The 22,604-nt window shown below is 26.5% G+C and overlaps 1 protein-coding gene across 3 annotated transcripts; it reads right to left on the reverse strand.

Moving 5' to 3' along the window:
• Positions 1–3,266: 3,266 nt before the first annotated feature.
• On the reverse strand, positions 3,267–21,961 carry LOC103569069 (casein kinase I). Of its 3 annotated transcripts, none has more exons than XM_053738933.1 (9): positions 21,706–21,961; positions 21,262–21,372; positions 20,919–21,067; positions 18,956–19,152; positions 18,279–18,481; positions 17,920–18,181; positions 14,910–15,034; positions 6,555–6,649; positions 3,267–3,539 (listed from the first exon to the last, which is right to left on the reverse strand). In XM_053738933.1, the coding sequence occupies exons 1-9, from the start codon at positions 21,779–21,781 to the stop codon at positions 3,381–3,383; spliced, it is 1,377 nt and encodes a 458-aa protein (XP_053594908.1). In that variant the 5' UTR covers positions 21,782–21,961; the 3' UTR covers positions 3,267–3,380. The 3 variants fall into 3 exon arrangements, with proteins under 3 accessions (XP_053594908.1, XP_053594909.1, XP_053594910.1); XM_053738934.1 differs by having other exon boundaries at positions 3,379–3,536; positions 6,556–6,649; XM_053738935.1 differs by having other exon boundaries at positions 3,447–4,121; positions 6,556–6,649; positions 21,706–21,960.
• Positions 21,962–22,604: the final 643 nt, after the last annotated feature.

Below are 22,604 nucleotides of genomic sequence, written 5' to 3' on the forward strand. Positions count from 1 at the left end.
AAATTTTTGGAACGTCGTTATTGTAATCGCTTTTAAATTTAATTTATCTAGTTTAAGTGGACTAAGGTTAAATACCAGGGTACAATTTCATTACAATTAATAGTTTTTATAGGAGAGGTGCCATTTTTGGTCACTTCAAAAATTTGAATGAAATAAATTTTAATTTACGCAATGACAACATTAATTTTTTTAATTCGTCCAAAGACGATTTAATTACTATACTAGAATGTTTTTTTTTTCATAATTTTTCGTTAATTAGAATAAAGTATTGAATGTCGAAAAAAAAGAGTAGTGGCCATAAATGGCACTTCTATACAGAAAAAAATGGATTTTTTAGCGCAAAAAATATTTTGCATTATGAACTGAAGATAAAAATTTTAAGGAGGTTCGACTGAACCTAGTGAGTCAAAGTAGTGTATGAAGCTGAAGCTAGGGCCGTAATAAGTAGCGGCCACGCAAAAAATTGCTGGCTGCTACTTATTACGGCCGCTAGCTTCAGCTTTGTAAAGTAGTGTTTAAATTTTTAGCTTGTTAAATTCTCCTAATAGCTATGAAAATTCATTATTTTAATTTATAATAACATAACGAATTCATAAATGAATATTTATTACTTATTTTATTGAAGAAAGTAATGAAATTACTTGGGTATTTTTGACTTATATGATTTAATAAAAAGATTTGGCAACAGCGCGTTCTAACTTCTTACACATCGATATTCAAATTAAAGCGGGAAAAATTTATTTCTAATCTCGTCTCTCTTATTAATGTATTTCTATCTTTGTTTTTTCTCTCAGCTACTTCCGCGACGTTGCCAAACCTCAATAATTTGTATCTCTGTCGATGAACGAGATTAAATAATAAAGTTTAACTTGAATTATTTAAATAATTACAACGGTAACACTATATTGTTAAAATCTTATCATATTCTAAAAATATTCAAGTTTATGGCATGTGGATTTTTATTTCTTAAACTTGGGAGGTTAATAATGAAAAAAATCGAATAAGTCATGACGGAAGCTTGTCCGCCATAAGAGTCTGTGTATAAGAACTTCAAAAACGTCATTTTTAAATCTTTTTTTTCTAAAAACCTAACCGGTGGACCATATTCAAATTTAGAGAATACATAGATAAGTACTTCTTTATATGTATACTAAATTTCAAATCTTAAAGTTGGAAAATTCTTTTTACATTAGATTCAGTCGAACCTCCTTTTAAGAGGATTTTGGTTTTCAACTTGAGGCAAGTAAAAATTTTTTTGAGGTGAGTTAATTTTTTTTATGTCAAAAAATCCATTTTTTCTGTGTACCCTGTATTTGAATGAATTTTAAAAAATTTAATTTCGGGAAAACCGGCACTAATATTCCAGCATAATTAAAACTTATGATAATAATGTAGTGATTGGCATTAAATATAATAATAATAATAATAATAATAATAATAATAATTATAATTATTATAATATTAATTATTCAATTAGTTAATCAATCAATTAATAACAGCGGTAATAATTAGCGGCGGTGATATTTTTTGTCGCATGACCAAAAAATAAAACACAAAAATTTATCTACTTAGAAAAATCACTCATGACATCTTATATTTATACATTTATTATTTTTTTTATTTTATCACGATTCTTATTATTTTGTATTGTTTTTTTTTTATTTATTTATTTATTTTTTCGTAGTATAATAATTTTGTTTATATTTTATTTTTTATACAAATCGAAATAAAAAATAATTATTGTGAATTTTATTATTATTAGCCACTATACGCAAAAGTAATATCTTGTTTATTAGACGGAGATAATTGCATGGTAACAATTACAAATATATAATGGGAATGGTTCCCACAATGTATGGTAACCGGTTTTTTTTAAATATCAGTTATAGGAAATAGGAACGGCAACCATAAAAATAATGGTAACCGTTATCATTTAGTATAGTAATAATTATCATAATATTATAGTAATCATTACCATTCATTATGGTAACTATTATCCTAGTATAATAGTAACCATTACCGTCGGTTATAGTAGCCATTACCATGATATTATAGTAACCATTACCACAATATTACAGCAACTATTACCGTATTTCATAGTAAGCATTACCGTATATTATGTTAATCATTTTTATACACGGAGAGAAATGTCAAGTAAATATGCCTATGCGGCATAGTAATATTTACATTACTCTATAGTTGGTGTAAGCAGTCACATAAGAACGACAAGACACAAACTATAGAGTAATGTAAATATTACTGTGCTGCATAAACTTATTTACTTGACATTTCTCTCCGTATTATTATGGTTACCGTTACCATATGTTATAGTAATAATTATTATAATATTATAGTAACGATTATCATAATATTACAGTAAAAATGACTGTATTTTGTAGTAAGCATTACCGTATATTATAATAATCATTTTCATATTCTTATGATAACCCTAACCGTATATTATGGTTACCATCGCCGTAGTATTGTAGTAATCATTACCATAATATTACAGTAATCATTACCGTATATTACAGTAACCATTACCATAATATTATAGTAATAATTACTGTTCATTGTGGTAATAATTACCATAATTCAGTTACCATACAGTATAGGACCTATTACCATAGTTATATAAATTGTTCCCATAGATTTAGAAACTTTTTCCGGAAATGTACGTGTATCCCATAATTTCTCAGTAATTATTACCATAACATTATGAACCAATATTTCATAAACGTACCAGAAACGATCATAATTTTCTCTCCGCGTATAAATCAATCTTTATCATTCGTTTACAATTAATTTTATTATAAATTACGCATTTATATAATATAGCAAAGTTAAATAATATAAGTGAGAGCTTGTCACTTGGTCGATAAAAAATATTTCAGTCGTCAAGTTCTCATTCTCTTAGCGTTAGCATTTATCTGTTTTTATATAATTTTCCTTCTTTTTTTTCAAAATTCCTATACTTTGAAGTATACTTGCATTAAATGGACATACAAAATAATATTTTTATATTTATAAAATGAGCATTTAAAAAAAAGTCTACTCAATTTTCAGACCAAAAAAAAAAAAAAATACTAACACGATCGAAAAAAAAAATTCAGCCATACATTAGTGACATTATTAATTAACATTCACTCATTTATAATGTAAACACTCACAATTAAATCTTACAACCACTCAGCCATAAATGTAACAAAATATTTAAAAAAAAAAAAAAAAAAAAAAAACGGGGGCGAGCAAAAAAATGCAGCCAATTAAAAAAAAAGGCATATCGAGTATAATTAAAATTAAAATTTGTCTGTCGGAACATTTAAAAAATAATCTAGTAATTAATTATAAAATCGATACTTTATCTTGGTCATATCGATTCATTTTCGAGCTTGACGAGCACCAGCAGAACTAGCAGCAGCAGATGACAAGCCTCGAGTTTTAACATTTTTTTTTTGTCGTTGATTTACTTGTTGTATTGAACGTTTGCCTGCTTGGCCACTTGGGTTAGTGGAGCCATTGCCGTCACATTGGCGCTTCCAAAACAAATCATACACAAACAGCAACATTAGGCGAGTTACTGCTCATTAATACTTGACAATAACACAAGTACTAATTTTTTAAAAAGACTGAGACTCGTATCAATGTTTTTTTTTTTTTTTTTTTTTTTTTTATATATAAATTTAAATAGCTAATGCTTTACAAAATTTTTTTTAATCATAAGTCTGTTTTAACCAACCACTATATCAACCCTTATGCTAATTACGTCAGGAGTATAAACAACTGAGAGATTGATCAGTGAATTTCATAATTATTTTCTTATTAATAATAAATAGCTTGATTCATTATTAATATAAAAAATTAACCGAAATATCTTGTACATAATTATATTTAAATATTTAATATATAAAATCAATTCTCTCGTTGTTTTATATTCTGATAAATTAATTTGTTTTTTAAAAATCTTTTCACGGATAAGAGTCTTCTCTATACCATGGCATAGAAGTTTTATTTCGCAGCTTTTCACTTCGCAGCATTCAATGTCAAAAGATTTTTTTAGTCCCACTGTATGAATTCAACGCGATTTCCTTTTTTTTTTTACTACAATTGTTGCAGTTTACCTGGAAAAATCAATGTAAGAAATAAAAAAAAATTCTGTTATTCATTCAAACGTTTTACTTTACGGTAATAATTAGACTAGAAGACTTTTTATTTAATTTTTAATTAATCATGCGATCGGGTAATTATAATTTTTAAATACTACTTTTCAATTACATTAATCTAATAGTAATAGATAACATTAATAGTAATGATGATAATAGATACTAGATAATAGACTCGTGTACCCGGGAATTAATAGAATAGAACCATGCCACGGTATAGCGACCCATTTAAAACTACTGTACGTGTGAAAAGTGCAAGATAGAAAATTATTCAAACTATATTATATTATTTATGAGTATTATAACTAAGAGATACTATTTATTTTTTTAAATTATGATTATTGATAACCTGCACCGAGAGAAAAGAATAGTTCTGATTCCTATGCAGAAAGGTAACCATTATTATGCCACAGTAACGAAGATTTTTGTAAAAATCCTGAGTGAATTTGTTGGAAAGAATCTTTGGAATTGTGGCAAAAATATGAGTGAGTATTACTTTGATCTCGCTGCGCCATGTGACAGCAGCTGCGCGGAAGTCAAGACTTTTTTTCAGAAATTTCCTCTTTTTTAAGAATCTTTTTTTTAGATTTTCGATATTGCTTGTAGTTATTGAGTTGTTAACAAAAAGCTAAGATTCTGTAGTTTGTTTGTGTTTTTTGTTAACAAAAAATCAAAATTTTGATGAATAAAAAAAATAAAAAACACATCTTGCTCAAAGTCGATTCTGCATCGAATAACCTATCACTCATATTTTTGCCACTTCTAAAGATTTTTCCCAACAAATTCACTCAGGATTTTCACAAAAATCTTTGTTACTATGTAGCATAGTAATGGTTACCATTCTAGCATAGGAATCAGAACTATTCTTTTCTCTCCATGTGTGTATAAAAAAATTCGTTTTAAAAATATCGCAAAAAAATTCGTCACGATTAAACTTGAGACAGATTAGAACTTTTTTTGAACGTAATTTTGATAATAAAAAGAAAAAAGTTTATCTAAGATTTTATAGGAGCGAATTTTGAGTAAAAAAAGAGAGTTTTTGAAAATGTTTTACTACATTTTACCTTCGTTCTGAAAAAATTCTCATTAGAAACCAATAGATCCATAGAAATAAAAAAAGTTCTTAATTTGAGGTTTTTGAACTTTTTTGAAATGGGGGTAAAATGTAGTGAAAATTCGTTTTAAGAAATATGTTTCAAAAACGTTCTTTTTTTGCTCAAAATTCGCTCACATAAAATTCTAGATTAACTTTTTTTTTTACTATCAAAATTACAAAAGTTCAAAAAAATTCCTAATCTGTCTCAAGTTTCGAAGTTCCACATGCCGAAATTTTTTATAATCTTTTTGAAACAAATTTTTTTCACACGAGAAATTGAGGAAAAATTTACTTTTATAAAAATAAAATATTTTCGTGATACAAAAAAATAATTTACTGTTAATTTGTAATAAAATTAATTTCTAGCTAAAATAATTACAAAATGTTTTGTGTAATAAATTACCAAAAAAATTTACTTATTAGAAAATAAAATATTTAAGAAAAAAAAAAAAAAATCTTATATCAATACTTGTATTATTAAAACCAATAAAATATGTACACTATTAAAAATTTTCAGTGATATTTAAAACAACGTTATAAGAATTAAAATCACATTTTTTTTTGTCCGTAAGTCAATTAATTTTGAAGCTACTAGTTATTTGAAAACTATTATTTTAATTTAAAATTATTTTTTTTTATGTATAATTAGTATTTAAATACAAAAAATTTCATAGCAAGACCTCAATAAACTCACGATTATTAAAAACTAATTAAGGCTTTTAAAAAAAAGACTACTGTATTTAAAATTTTTTTAAAATTCAAACCAAATTCAATTTTTTGATAGATTTACATACAGAACATATATTTTTATAGTCTTATTGTATTTTCATTAAAGATTATGCTTCAGTTTGTTAAACATCCGAACAAATTAATTTTTATATAAAAATAATTATTTTTATCAAATTTCTACGACAATTATTTCTCAAAATCGAAAAAATTTTTATCAGTATAAATGCAAGAAATTTTTTTTATCAACAGACATTTAAAATTTTTCCAAAAAAATTTTTCAATTTTATTTCCTAACAAGTGATTTTTTTTTTTTCAACAAATCTCTAAGTAAAAGAAATTGTAATTTCTTTAGTAAAAAAATAATTTTATTTAAAATTTTTTATAAATTAATTTTTTGGACTAAGAATTAATTAATTATAGCAAAAGTAATTTTTTTCTCAGTGCATAATAACAATAATTATAAAAGGGATGATATAGCGTACAAGTGCAGCCTTAACCATTTAATAAATTAAAAAAAAAAAACATCCCAAATAAAATAATGAATGTGCTTAATAAAATATAACTCACTTGGGTTTTGGCTGCATCTCAGCAGCAGCTGATGCTGTGTTACGATGTAATCTTATGCTGACTCGCCGCTTTTCATGACCATCAGTACCGCCCGCTGAAAGAGTGATCATTAAGATAAAAAAAAGCTGAAAAAATTTAAACTCAAAAATAATATTTGAGGATTTTTTTTTTTTTTAATTTAATTATTCATTAACTTTTTTTTTTTTTTTATTGTATTATCATAATTATTATGTATTTGTTTGGGTTCAATGCAATTTTTTCATGCCATATTAAATTGGTTTCAATAAAAGTTTTAGGAAATCCATCAATTCATCACCTGCGACAATTTTTTTTTGTCATTAAGGCAACACTGTAAGAACAATTATTTTAATTAATATTAATAATAATAATTTTTTTTTTAAATAATTTCAACAATGGAATTTCAAAATAATTAAAACATTTGTAATTACAGTGTATGAATCGTGCAAAGTAATTTAATTAATATATTTATTTAAGAATGTAAATGATTTTTTTAAAATCAACCATGCAATGAATAAAATGTAAAGCAAAAAACTTTTTATTTAACACGAGGTTTAAAAACTTTTGTAAATATTGAAGAATACCCACCACTTGACCCTATTTATTTAAACTATTGTAATTATCACTTTTATTATAAAATAAATAATAAGAATTATAAAATAAAAGGAGGCATCAGTTGCCTGCATTTTTTTTTTGCTGAATAAATCAAATGCCTAGAATACTTTTTTGTACACTAAAATTTTTATTACTCAGTTGCATACTAAAATTTATTATGATACTGAAGTTAGTCATGGTCTTGAAGCTAACAAACAATCAGCAATTTTCGATTTTTTTTTTCAACAAGTCAATTATAAAAAAAAAAAAAACTAAAAATGTGCACATGTAGAAAATTTAAAAAGCTATAGGTGTAATTTTTTAAAATATTTTTTTTTTTTATAATTTGTTGTTTTTAAAAAAATTCAAAAATTATTAGACGTTCGCTAAATTAGTATCTTGAGTTAGCCGACGTTAATTTTTGAATTTTTTTTTAAAGCGATAAATTAAAAAAAAAAATATTTTAAAAAATTGCACCTGTAGTTTTTTTTATTTTCTACATGTGTATATTTTTAGTTTTTTTTTTTCATTGATTCGTTAAAAAAAAATCTAAAAATTTTTAATTGTCTTCTAACTTCAGGTTCCATTTTTTACATAAATATTAAATATATAAATTAATTGTATACAAAAATTATTGCAAGCTGTTCTGTTGTCTACTAAAAAATATTTCATGATGTTTAATTGATTACTATTTAATTGTGTAATATCAAAAAAATATCTAATTAATGTAGATCTTCTGATTTATTTGCTGAGAAAATCAAGTAGTTGGTAAGGAAAATTATCAATGGTCACGACCGATTATTTGAAAAAGAAAAACAGTTTATTTGAAAAAAAAAAAAAAAACTAAGGTAGTTACAGTCATAACTGAAAAACTTGGCAGAATTTTCTATTAGGAATTAGTGACCTGATTATATTTCCTGCATCAACTATGAGATTCAATCCAGTATCTTATTATGGACCACAGGTTTTACTATTGGGAAGACTTCTGATATTTTTCAGATCACCTGTGATTTTTTCTCAAGTCAACTTTAAGGTGAACATTTTCCGAACTGAACAAATTATAAAGTGAAAAATTTTCAGGCGTAGGCTATTCTTGCGGATTTTTTTTTAAATTTTTTGAGTAAAAACAATTGGATTTGACAATTTTTTGGGTTTGAAAAAAATTAAAAAAAAAAATTAAAAATTATGAACATCTACGACTCGCACCAAAATTACTCAGATAAGGCACAAAAACAAAAATTATTTGAAAATATTTATGAATGTTTTTTGACTTTTATTAGAAATTTTTGGGAAGGTCAGTTATTTTTTTTCACTTTTCGTAATCATCCAAAAATAGTGATTGGAACTAATTATGAACTTACAAAATTTTCAATTCAAATAATTTTTGCTTCAAAAATTTCAAAAAAAAAATTTAAACTCCGCAAAAATAATCTACACTAGTTTAAAATTTTTCACATTTGTAATTATTTTAGAGTTTCAAAAATTTTAAAGTCAAAGTTCAGAATTGTCTCAATTTTAGAAGTTTAATGTCAGGAACATTTTTGAAACGAACTTTTTTTACACGGGTAGTAATCAATAGAACACCATGAATTATTTTTAAATAGACCATAAAATAGCTTGCAATAATTTTACTATGCAATTAAATTATATATTTTATAATTATAAGCAATCAAACCATAGACAATAAATTTTAGTAGGTAACAGAGCAGTAAACATTTATAATGTACGAAAAAATATTGTAGACATTAATCAAAAACAGTACAGACAACTGATGCTTTCCATAAAATACACAATAAATTTTTTTTATTGGGATATCTTTCGCGCTTGGCCGTTCAAATGGAAAAGAAAATAAATAATTAAATTGTCTAGATAAAAAATAAGTAAATGAATGAATAAAAAAAAAAACTACAAACATGAATATGAATGACTGTAAATGATTAATATAAAATCTAAATAAAAAATTCCCGCGAAATATTTGAAAAAATAAAATTAACAATTTTAAAGCCGTGGTTTTTCCATTCAAGCCAAGTGAGAAAAATTTTGACTAGGATTTATATTTAAAAATAAAAAAAAATGTATATATAATATATGGAGTAAAGTGAGATAAATAAAAAAACAAACCAATCCTTGAATGGAAAAACATTTATTTCTACCTTCTTTTAATCATCCTTAAAAACAGTCATTTTACAAAAGATGATATGAGACTGATTAATAAATGGGCAAAAATAAAGAAGAAAGAAACACGTCTTATTTTTTTTTTAATTTATAATAAATAGAAAAATGCAGTAATGAAGGTCAATTATTATTATTATTTAATTCAAATTAGCAAATGTATACCTGAGTCAATTGCATTTTAAATTTCTTCTCACTTTTTTTTTAAAATCAGTGAACTCGTGTAATAAAATAATTAAAAGCGTCAATAATTACAGCCAGTAATTAATCCTTCATGTACTGGCATTATTCTACTCATTTAATTATACAATCAATGAACTTATTAACGAAAGTGTGCGTGATTGCGACATGAACATTAATTCACTATTTATTTTATTTTATTTTGTTTTCTTTTTCTTTTTTTTTTATAGCAAATTTTTATATTAAATAAAAAATTAACGATAATTTTCCGAGTCATTCGTAGGCTATTCAGTCAGTCCATTAAGAGTATTAATTATTAATTATTAATATTATTGTTGTTATTATTATTAATATCATTATTTATTTTTTTAAATAAATCAATTACCAATAATCGATAATTCAAAATAATATATATAAATATAAATATATATGACAGTAAAAAGAACACATGAAATCAAATCGTATTGATAAAAGTTATAAATCTAAACTACACGAGTATTAAAATCTTTGATTTTATGCATTTTTATAAACAAACAAAAAAAATTCATTAGCATAATGATTATTGGTCTTGCGAATTATAGTTGAATGAATTCTTAAGCAATTTATTTTACTTTAATTGATTTTTTTTATCTAATTTAAAGCGTAATAGTTCTATTAATTTGATGGTATGTACACGAAAAAATAGTTTATTTCTAATACATATTGTCAATTGGTATAGTTTGGCATGACTCGTGTACGCATGTCGCGTGATTATCTTAAAAATTATTTTTAAAAAAATAATTAAAAAAAAAAGAAAAAAAAAAAAAAACTACTGACTAATTAACCGAGTTGCTTAAATTAAATTAAGGGCATTCTCAGACAGTATCCCCACTTTTTAAAAATATTCAATGACTCAGCTGTCAAAGTTGTATTAAAATTTTATTAATTTATTAATTAATTAATTAATTAAAAAAATTATTGGAACCTTAATTGCAAAAACGACAATTTGAAAATAGGGAATTTAAAAAAAATTACTTGCAGTTATTTTCAATTGAGAGCTGAATGGAATTCTGTAATTAAATTTTAACCAACAGTTTGAAAATTTGAATTATAAAGTTGACATGGAAATTTTAATAAAATTTATTTAACAAATTTTGTTTAAGGAAGTTCGACCGAATCTAATGTAAAAAGAATTGTCCAACTTTAAGATTTGAAACTTAGTATACATGTAAAGAAGTACATTATCTATGTATTCTCTAAATTCGAATATGGTCCACCGGCTAGTTTTTTAGAAAAAAAGATTTAAAAATGACGTTTTTAAAGTATATACACAGACTCTTATGGCGGACAAGCTTCCGTCGTGACTTATTCGATTTTTTTCATTATTAACCTCCCAAGTTTAAGAAATAAAAAACCACATGCCATAAACTTGAACATTTTTGGAATATGATAAGATTTAAACAATATAGTGTTACCGTTGTAATTATTTAAATAATTCAAGTTAAACTTTATTATTTAATCTCGTTCATCGACAGAGATACAAATTATTGAGGGTTTGGCAACGTCGCGGAAGCAGCTGAGAGCAAAAACAAAGATAGAAATACATTAATAATAGAGACGAGATTAAAAATAAATTTTTCCCGCTTTAATTTGAATATCGATGTGTAAGAAGTTAGAACGCGCTGTTGCCAAATCTTTTTATTAAATCATATAAGTCAAAAATAACCAAGTAATTTCATTACTTTCTTTAATAAAATAAGTAATAAATATTAATTTATGAATTCGTTATGTTATGATAAATTAAAATGATGAATTTTCATAGCTATTAGGAGAATTTAACAAACTAAAAATTTAAACACTACTTTACGAAGCTGAAGCTAGCGGCTATAATAAGTAGCAGCCAGCAATTTTTTGCGTGGCCGCTACTTATTACGGCCCTAGCTTCAGCTTCATACACTACTTTGACTCACTAGGTTCAGTCGAACCTCCTTAACTGTAAGTAATTTTTTTTTAAATCTATATTTCAGGAGCTTATCATTTTCTTTAATTAATTGAAAAAATTTTTATACGGTCATGATAGTTGTCATTGAAAATTTTTACAAAGTGGAGGATGCTGTCTGAGAATGGCCTTTATGAGAAAAAAATTGCATTGCGAATCATTAAACCCATATATATTTTTTTTAAATTTTTTTGATAAAAGAGGATATAGGGTAGAAATACCATAGGTGGCCACTGCTCTATTGGACATTCAATACTTTCTTTTAATTGATGGAAAAGTATAAAATAAAATTTCCGGCTTAATAGTGGGATGAAAGTACCTATGAACGCATTTTAAAAATTATTGTCATTGCGTTTTTTTTAAATTAATTTATTTGAATTTTTCAAGTGTCCAAAACTGGCCTTAAAGTGCCAAAAATAGTATTTCTACCCTATGTATACACTGTTAAAAATTATTATTTAAATTTAAAGGAAATTATAAAAAGTTAAAATCAGTCAGAAATATAAAATATAAATTAAATTCCCGGGTAAAAAATTGCTGAAAAAGCGATGACATTTAAACTTCAAAATGCGGCACAGCAAATTTTAAAAAATTTTTAAAAATTCAAGAGAAAGATTAATGAATATCCTAATTTTATTGAGACATGCTAAAAAAAACATTTAAAAATAGTTCGAAATCAGCTTTTTTTGAAAGTATTTTTCACTGAAATAAATTATGAAACCCAACACTTTTAATAAAGTCAAAAAAAGTTTACAAAACGTTAATTGACAGTCCTAAGCCGAATCGTTTTTTTCTTTGTATTTTCCAAAGTTTGAAAATCGTTTAACAGGAGTTATTAGTTATTTTCGGCTGGGTTTTTTTCTGAAACAAAATCTCTCAACACAAAACACAGATCGTACTTTGATGCATTACTATCTAATCTAGCGAAGTACGCTTTGATTGTTTCATAACATTCGTTTGTTTAAGAGAAAAACTCGGCCAAAGTTTCCATTTACTGTACAAGTGCAACAAAGATAGTACTGTTCGTGGACTTGAGTGTAATAGAGAAAAGTGCGAACCCCTGTTAAAAAAAGTTCTTCACTGTGTCACGTTCTGAAATTTAGAATAGCCAACACTTTTTCAACCTTTTTTCAACAATTTTTTTTAAACGGGTTCTTTATATTTTATTTTTACATTCACCAAAATTTAAGTAATAATTGTCATAAAAATAAAAATTTCATTTTATTTCTTTCCAATTTTTTCCATAAGTCAATTCAATTAAAAACTGATAATTATTTAAAAATCATTTTTTTTTCCATATATAATTTTTTTTTAAATACAAGAAGTTTCGTAGCAAGACTTTAAGTAAACTCTCAATTAACAAAAAATTATTACGATTAAAAAAAAAAGTTAATACTGTATTTAAAAATTTTTTGATTTAAATCCGACTCAATATCTTCATTAATTGCATCAAATTTTTTTTAATTAGTCTCATTTTATTTTCAATTTTAATTTTTTTAATTATGCGGAAAATTTATAAATTTTATTAAATTTCTATGACAATTATCCTCGAAAATCTAAAAAATTTTTAACAGTGTATTAAAATGAATATATATATATATTTAAAAATAAACATAATATATGATGAATGCAAACGGACAAAAAGTTTATTTGGACGTAAAATAAAAAACGTAACGAATTACGACTGACGAATGAAAATATCTTAAGTATATCGACGATTGAATTATCAACGAGTTAAAATAAAAATTACGATTTAAAATAATTTTAATAGTAATAATAAACGCGGTAACGCAACAATTATTGAAAGAGTTTAAGTTTTAAATGCAGATACAGACAAAGAGATCAAGCAAAATGCCTTTTAAAATTTCAAAATTTCCCTGTGGCTTTGCGCGCTTGAACGAATCAACGTGACTCAGTACGTCAAAGTCAGTCCGTCCGATAAAATCTAAGTAATTTTTATCAGCGTCAATTATTTCAGTGGGCCGTAGACCGTCAGTAGTTTTGTTGGTAATATTTTTAATGTATAGTCTTCCAAGTTGACTTATTGAGTATCCAATTTCTAAACTGTCTTTATTACCGCTCGTACTTTCATTAGTATCAAAACTTAATTTATCATTTTCTTCAGCAGTCTTACTTATTGTTTCATCATAATCATCGCCCGTAACAAAAATATTATTGCTCAATACATCAGTTGATTTTAGTTGCAATGGCTCTCGTTTCGGGCGATCATCATAAAAAAAATCGCTCTTAGTATCAAATACCTGAGCAGCCTCAAAAAAATTACTGTCTTGTTGTTTACGTAAAAAATATTCATTTTTATCTTTATCTTTATCACCATCATCATCAACATCTTGTATACTTTCGACTGTTTGCTCATTCTGCTTAAATAAATCTTGGGTACGTTCTTTGTCTCGGGGTAAAAAATGCAGACTACGTCCGACGCGTGTAAAGAAATTCGGACGTTTACGTTTTACTGCTGAATAATCATTTGATTGTTTAGTTTTATCACCAGAATCAAGACTACGCTGTTTATTATGAAAAAATGATATTTTATTTTTATCATCAGTAAAATTATCAAGACTCTTGGCATCCATATTACCGTAGTCTGGATTTGGGTCTAATGATTCCAGACTTTTGTGATTTTTATTTTTACTACGAAATGAAAACGTTCGTTGCTTAACAGTTGCCGTTGCTTGGAGAAGTTCATTGCTTGTTTTTTTAAAAAATTCACCTTCTCTTTCAGTAAACTCAATATTACCTGAGTCATTTATCAATTTTTTACGACAATTATTACTAAGAGATGGTGCTGTTGTTGCTGTTGAATTTAATCGTGTATTTTTATTATCAGATTTTAAAAATGAATAGTCATTTTTTTTATAACTTTTAAATAAATCAACTTTACTGGCTTTAGAACTGTCTGTTAAAAAATTGTAATCAAATGAATGAATTTCTTTGTCTGTTTTAACTGCATGATCGTCATTAAACTCCTCAATATCATTTGACAATTTACGATCTACATTTTTCTGAGTTTTATGCCCATGAAAAAAATAACTCTGTTTATCCATACGATGCGCTTCCGCGTTGGTGCTTCTCTCCGGTAGATGAGGAGCACCTGGTTGATAGCAATCACGTGATCGTCCAGAATTATTATACTCGTCTACTCTATTACGAGGTACAATATTATTATCGCGGTGTTCCAAACCAAGAGCTGATAAGTCAATAGAATCGGGATCAGGTATCGGTTTACCCGGCGCGGATTTGAATGTGCTGAATCTACAGGCACTTGAAGTAGTACCAGCTGGATCATGGTTAACTGTTTGCGACAGCCCGCTTGTCGTTCTTGTCGCATTCCTACGGTCGGCGATTGCCTGCTGCTGGCTAGCGCACAACTTTTGGTAGAATTGTATTTTACCTTGAAGATCGCTTTTATCTTGCTCCTCTTGCTCCGTCTCGTGCTTCTGACGACGTCCCGAAGTGCTTACCGTTGGTCCGCCTCCAGTACCTGATGCATTTGCAAGACATTGACGCGTGTAAATTCTGTAACGAGTCAAAAAAAAAAAAATAAATAAATAATAATATAAAGTAAAAGCCCCATTACCCGCTCACTTTTCATTGGAGTGAGATTAAATCACTTAATATAAATTAATAAATAAAATGAAAAACCATATTTTTTTTTATAGTTATTTTTTCAAGTTTCGAGTATTAGAATAAAATTTTAGTTTGAAGAATAATGTTGATAATTAATTATTATTAATTTTTGAAATAAGGTCCTTGAGTGCACCCATAGCCGCTCACTAAAAGTTGTCATGTACCATTACTCGATCAACACATGGCCCCATAGTCGCTCAAAGACAATATCAATTAAACTATCATAATTTTATTGATTTGGACAAATAATTTATAAATTATACTACTTTATTCTTTCATAATATAAAATTTCATGAATTTTAAAAATATATTTAATAAGATATAGTTATAACAATTCTTAAAAAATTTGACGTAAGCTAAATTTAATCTAACGAATGAATGTTAAAGTACAAAATGTCCGGCTGAGCGCGATTTTGAAAACAGTATTTAATTTAAATTTATAGTCTATTATAAAATAATTTGATTCGTCATATTTTAATATATTTAGATTCACAAATAATTATTAATCAATAATAATATTTTTAGTTGTAATTTTTTTTCATAAAAATTTATAAAAAAACTCCTTAAACAGTTAAAGTGAGCGGCTGATGGTACTGAGCGGGTATGGGGGCTTTTACCTTATTTATATTTTTTTTGTGACTGAATTTAATGTTATTATAGAAAGGAACTGAGAAAAAATAATGGCAGTTTAGTCTGGAAAATCAACCCACGTCTTCTGATATCGCGTCAACTGCTCTAAGTTGAAAAAACCTTAACTACATTTGAGCTAACCAACCATCTAGATTATTTTTTCCCGTTCTTTCGTCTATTTTTCCCAGACGTCCCAGACTAAACCACCATTAATTCTTCTAGTTCCTTTTTATGATAACATTGAATTCACTTACAAAAATGAATAAATTTAATATTAAATTGTTTTATGAATATATTAATATATATAATATACCTTAATAGCACAGTTGCTTAGCAAAAGTTTACTTAACAAAAATTTCCTGTAATTTTTCGTCAAATGTCCGCCAACTTTGAGCTTTTTCGTTTTTGACGGAAATTAGTGTACTTGCTATACAATTTGACGTTAATTTACTAACCGAATTTGAAAAGCCCGAAGTTGACCTACATTTGACGAAAAATTAAAAGAAACTTTTAGTAGGGTTCTTTTTGTCTAATAACAAAAATTACTTCTAAATTGAGGAAAAATTGACAGCAAATTTTTCTTTACAATTTTTGCTGTCAAATTGTCGGCAAATTGTCGGTAATTTCAATCATCAAATTACTGTCAATTTCAAGTTAAAGTAGCTATCAGAGTATATATATATATATATATATATATATATATATATATATATATATATATATATATATATATATATATATTATTCGAGAAAATCTTAGGTAATTTTTCTATATAATAAAAATAAAACGTCAAAAATTTAATGAATAAAAAGTCATCTATGACAAAAATATAAACAATTGTATGACCACGCGCAATGCAAAGCATAAAAAAATTATGTATTTAGACACATATAAAAAGAAGGGGGGCAAAACGGAGAATTTAATGAAATACTAAGTTTTCGGAGACTCAAATACGTTAAATTTTTTTTTTTCATAATGATATTTTAAGTAAAGTAAGAGACCCAGTACCCGCTCAGAGAACTAGTACCCGATCACTCATGTATTTGTAGATCTATATTTACTAAATTTTACTACATATATCTATACAAATACATGAGTGATCGGGTACTAGCTCTTTTACCCTAAATAGAAAAAATTCCTGCTACCGTTGAAAAAAAAAAAAATTTATTTTTGCGGTAAGATATCCCCCCTGCGGTAAGATAAGAAGACCCCCCCCCCTAAAAAGTGAAAAAAAAATTTTGGATATTAAATTCTCTTGTAAGTAATTTACATAAAGAAAAATTACATTTCACATAATTATTGGATGCAAAGAAAAAAAAAGTTTTTGATATTTTTTATCATAAAATAAAAGTCATTAACATTTTTCAACTGACACTTTTAATCTTGAAAAAGTTTAACTACTCACTTTAAACTCTCAATTTTGTAATTGTTAATCACTATTTATTATTAACTTCAAAGTAACAAATTTAAGAGAGTTTACATTTCAAAAAAGATACTTTTACAAAAGCAATAATATATTTCTTAAACTAATAAATTAAAAAATTATTAAAAGTTAGTTAAAATTTAAAAAATTGTCAATATTTTAAAGATGATTATTGAAAACCGTCTTAAACAATTTGACACTGGGTTCTTTTATTGTAAATTGATAAGAAAAAAAATCAAATTGATTTCCTACTCGATGTTTTAATCAGCAAACTGTCTGACTTAATATTTTTTATTAGATGATTTTGTGCAATTTTCAGATAGTATTAGTCAGAAAAAATATTATTTGAATAATCTAGACAAAAATATTACACATATACTAGATATGAAATTGACTTTGATGAAATAAAATTTTTTTTGTTAAATTTCAGAGATACCTCGATATGCCCTTCTCTCCCCTACATAATATTCATTTACATTAAATTAATTGTCAGCTAGCGCTATATATCAAAAACATTTGATTCACATACTCATTGGCGATGCATTGACCCAAGACTAAAATAGATTTCGCGAACGCGACACGTTTCTATTAATAAACTGAAGCCTTAGCTCCTAACATCCTCGGCATCAGGGATAAAGTTATTTTATAATTAATTTACACCGTAGGTGTTTATATACACAATTATAATAATAATAATTATTATTATTATATAAATACTGACCTAGAGGGGTGCTCTTGTTCGTTATTTGTTCCAGATGATAGCGGAACGTTAACAGGTTGAGAATGTGTAGGTGCTTGCTGCGCTGCTGGCAACGCTTGCTGCCTTACATTACCGAACTTGAGCATATTCCAATCAAAAACATAATCATAGGTGAAAGTTTCGTGGTGAAAAAGCGAGCGAAATAGCTGCCGGAGATATGAATAGTCTGGTCTCTCTTCGAATCTTATCTGTCGGCAGTACCTCAGGTACTTAGCAAACTCGACTGCAAATTAAAATAAATAAATAAACATTTTTTTTTCCTTCTCCTACACAATAACACATTAAATTATTGATTACGTATAAGTACAATAAATATTTACCAGGAAATCCTTTACAAAGTTCGTCAATGGACGTAGACATTTTTTTTTCCGATATCCGCTCGTACTTTTGTCTCTTGGTAGCTGATTTTAATCCTTGCCAAGGTAAACTACCAGTGTTAAAATACATAAACACGTAACCTAGTGATTCGAGATCATCTCTCCGTGATTGTTCAATTCCCATATGTGTATTTATACTTGCATACCTGTAATTTAATTTGAAAATTATTATTTACTTTTTTTTTTACCTCACTTAAGTTAGCCCATGTAATTTTTAGATTTTTTTTAAAACGACAAATTATTAAAAAATTGCACTTGTATATTTTTAAATTTTCTACATGCCCATTTTTTTAGTTTTTTTTTTTTTTTGTAATTGATTGGAAAAAAAAATCCCGAAATTTTCGTTAACTTCAAAATCATTTTTTTACGATACTGCAGATAGCCGACGTCATAATTTTTTAATTTTTAAAAAACGACAAATTATAAAAAAAAAAATATTTTAAAAAATTGCACTTGTAGATTTTTGATTTTTCTACATGTGCATATTTTTAGTTTATTTTTTTTCGTAATTGATATGGCAAAAAAAAAAAAATTGGAAAATTGCTAACTGTCCATGAGCTTGAGAATAATTTTTTTTGATAATTAATTTTAAATAATTTATGTAAAAATGTGATACTAACCGAGCTGTCCCAGTAAGATTCTTGTTTTCTCGGTAGGGTATATGCCTGTGAGTACGACTATCGCGATATTTTTTCGCAAGTCCAAAGTCTATAATATATACGAGATTACCCTTTTTTCCTAATCCCATTAGAAAGTTATCAGGTTTAATATCGCGGTGAATAAAGTGACGGCTATGAATGAAGTCAATTCTGCTTATCTGAAAAATTAAATAAATAAATAAATATAAAAAACATTTAAGATAAATAAATTTAATTAATGATCATCGCTGTAATAAAGTTATTGTTTGCAATATTATCACGTATATGGCACTTGAAATCTTAGTCAAATAAAATAAAGATAAGGTCACTTTGTTTGCAAACAAGAATATAAACTTAATGTCATGTCAATAACCTTGTCTTTTGTAATTATCTAAACGAAGATAAATAAATAAATATATCTATTTATAGATATATATGTATGTTTATATTCAAGTCTTATTGATTTGTATGGTAAATAAATTACTGCGCATTTTATTGTTACATAAACGCAATGAATTTTTGATTGAAACAAAAATTATACCGACGTTTGATAATTTTTAAATTTTTTTTCACAACGAACTGTAAAAAAACATATTTTTAAAAATTGCACTTATAGTTTTTTAAATTCTCTACATGTGCATTTTTTTAGTTTTTTTTTTTTTGTAATTGATTGTTGAAAAAAAATCCGAAAATTATCGCCTGTTAACCAGAATCATAAATAAAACGGTAATTTGTTGTAAATAAATGTTTTTTTTTTTTTTTTTTTTTCAGCTTATTGTGGAATTGATAAACGTGGTCAGCATGTAATTACAAAAGGTAAAATATAAACTGATTACCAGTGCAGACGTTATAGGAATTATAATTTTTTTTTGTTAGCTGTATACTTGTAAATGGCGGCTGATGTTAAACTATCGTGACCCACTTGGATGTAAGATTAAGTAGAGCATAACTCGTAGGTAAAATTTGAATTAATTGCGCGATAGAAAAATTAAAAAATTAAATATTTAATAAATAATCAATAATAAGACTGAAATTAGCCGTCTAATAATTTTTTGATTTTTTTAAAAATAATCAATTATTAAAAAAAAAATTGCACCTGTAGCTTTTTAAATTTTCTACATGTGCATTTTTTTTTAAATTGATGTTGAAAACGAAACCAAAAATTCATAAATGTCTCAAACTTATGATACTAAAAGTAGCCATGAGTGTGAATGTAGCAGACATCAGACAAATTTAAAATTATAAATAAATAGAGTAAATAATTAATGAAATAAAATTTTCAAAAAATGCACTTATTAATTTTTAAATTTTTTAAATGCGCATTTTTAAAAAATTTTATTTCATTAATTATTTACTCCATTTATTAATAATTTTAAATTTGTCTGATGTCTGCTACACTCACACTCATAAATTAGCCGAGGTTTAATAATTTTTGAAAAACGATAAATTAAAAAAAAAAATATTTCAAAAAATCGCACCTGTAGTTTTTAAAATTTTCTACATGTGCATATTTTTCTTTTTCTTTTAAATTAAATCTTTGAAAAAAATCCTCCCATTGTTAATTGTCAACTTCCAGATGACTAATTCAATTAATGTGACTGTAGTAGTCAGACACATTTAAACATAAATAAACAGAGTAAAAAATTTAAAAAAACGCACTTATTAATTTGAAAATTTTTTAAACGCGCATTTTAGAAAAATTTCATTTTATTAATTATTTACTCTATTAATTAATAATTTAAAATTCATCTGACGTCTACTACATTCACATAAAATTTATATAGAGACCCAGTACCCAACCAGTAAACTATCACTCTCTCATATATTTACTAAATTTCAAAAATATATCCAAACAAATACACCGAGTGATCGGGTACCAGGTGTTTTACCTCCCGCATTTATTTACCAATAAGTCTACCTGAAAAAAAAAAACTTGATGACTCACCATTTGATCAGCAAGTAACAAGACAGTTTTTAATGTAAACCGCCTAGAGCAAAAGTTGAATAGATCTTCAAGCGATGGTCCCAACAGTTCCATCACCATAACATTATAATCACCTTCCGAACCGCACCATTTTATAGCAGGAATTCCAACTACATACAATAATAATAATTATAATCATCAAGATCATCAAATTATCTAGTGCATTGATCATAATAAAAAAAAAAACATAAGCATAAGTAATAATAATAAAATAAAATATAGATAATCAGTAAAAAATATATTGACGAATTGTCGTATAGCAACAACTGGTTTGTTGTCGTTTTGGATGAGAGTATGTACATACCACCGCCCTGCATCATCTTGTAGAATCTTGATTCTATGTGTAACTGTGGATGTCGTGTTTTTATGCATTCCAACTTGATGGCGACTTCTTCGCCTGTCGAGATGTTTGTGCCTAATGTAACAAAGAAAAATAATAATAAGTTATGGAATAGTCTGGTGGGGTAGCAACAACTGATGGGAGGGCAGTTATTAAACAACAGTATTATTATTATTATTATTGTTATTATGTAGGAACAGATGTATGGAGATGGTATGGGATGGAAATATTTTGTTATTATTGACAGAATATTATTACGAATTTTAAAATGAATTGTTATTTAAATGAGCGAGTGAGAGGAGGGAGAAACAAAGAGAAAGGAGAGAAATAAATGTAATGGTGATAATATGAGGAAGACTAGTTACAGTGGGGGAAGGGAAATAAGGAGCCTGAGGAAGTCATAGTTACCTAGATAAATGTCGCCGAAGGAGCCGCTCCCGATTTTACGTCCGAGTCGGTACCTGCTGCCGACGCGGAGCTCCATCCTGGTGCACCAGTTGGCCGCGTGCTGGCCGAGCAACGTGCGCGTACCTTGATGCCCTTCGGGTCCGCGTGTCGTTGTTCAACAGCGCAAGTTTCTATCGTACCGCTTTTAGAGGGTCGGGGGGACCGAGATCTCCATCTTTGATCGCGCTTCCGCTCGTGGACTCATGGACAGTATTATTTCTTCTTACTCCGAGCTACGGCGGTGCTGCTCTTTTTGACATCCAGCGCCACCTTCAGGCGACTTACGCGACCTGGTGTTCATAATTTCAATTAAATTTTATTTTGCTACGTTCACTGCAATGGCGGTAAATTCAAATTTTGGAAATTATTAAGTTTTTAGAGACACTAAAAATTAATGTGTTGACAAGTGGAAATTTTTTAAATTCTATGAAAAAAATGTCAGTATTAAAAATTTGAAAATCCGCGCTTGTATAAGTGAAGAATCGGCACATATATTTTTTTAAATTTCATTACTTTAATTTATTTATTTTAAATTTATAAATTATGAGTGTGACTGTAGCAGCCATTAGACAAATTTAAAATTATAAATAAATAGAGTAAATAATTTAAAAAATAATTTTTGTGAAAAATGCACTTATTAATTTTTAAATTTTTTAAATGTCCATTTTTTAAAAATTTTATTTCATTAATTATTTACTCTACTTATTTATAGTTTTAAATTTGTCTGTCTGCTATATTCACACTCATGAATTTAACTGACAATAATTGACAATTTTTTAAATTTTTGAATAAATAAATGAAATGTAACAAGAAAGAAAATTAAAAAATGCGTACTTGATAATTGAACAACCAGTACTCGA

This window comes from Microplitis demolitor, chromosome 5 (genome assembly GCF_026212275.2).
Source record: "Microplitis demolitor isolate Queensland-Clemson2020A chromosome 5, iyMicDemo2.1a, whole genome shotgun sequence".
Taxonomy (NCBI): Eukaryota; Metazoa; Arthropoda; class Insecta; order Hymenoptera; family Braconidae; genus Microplitis; species Microplitis demolitor.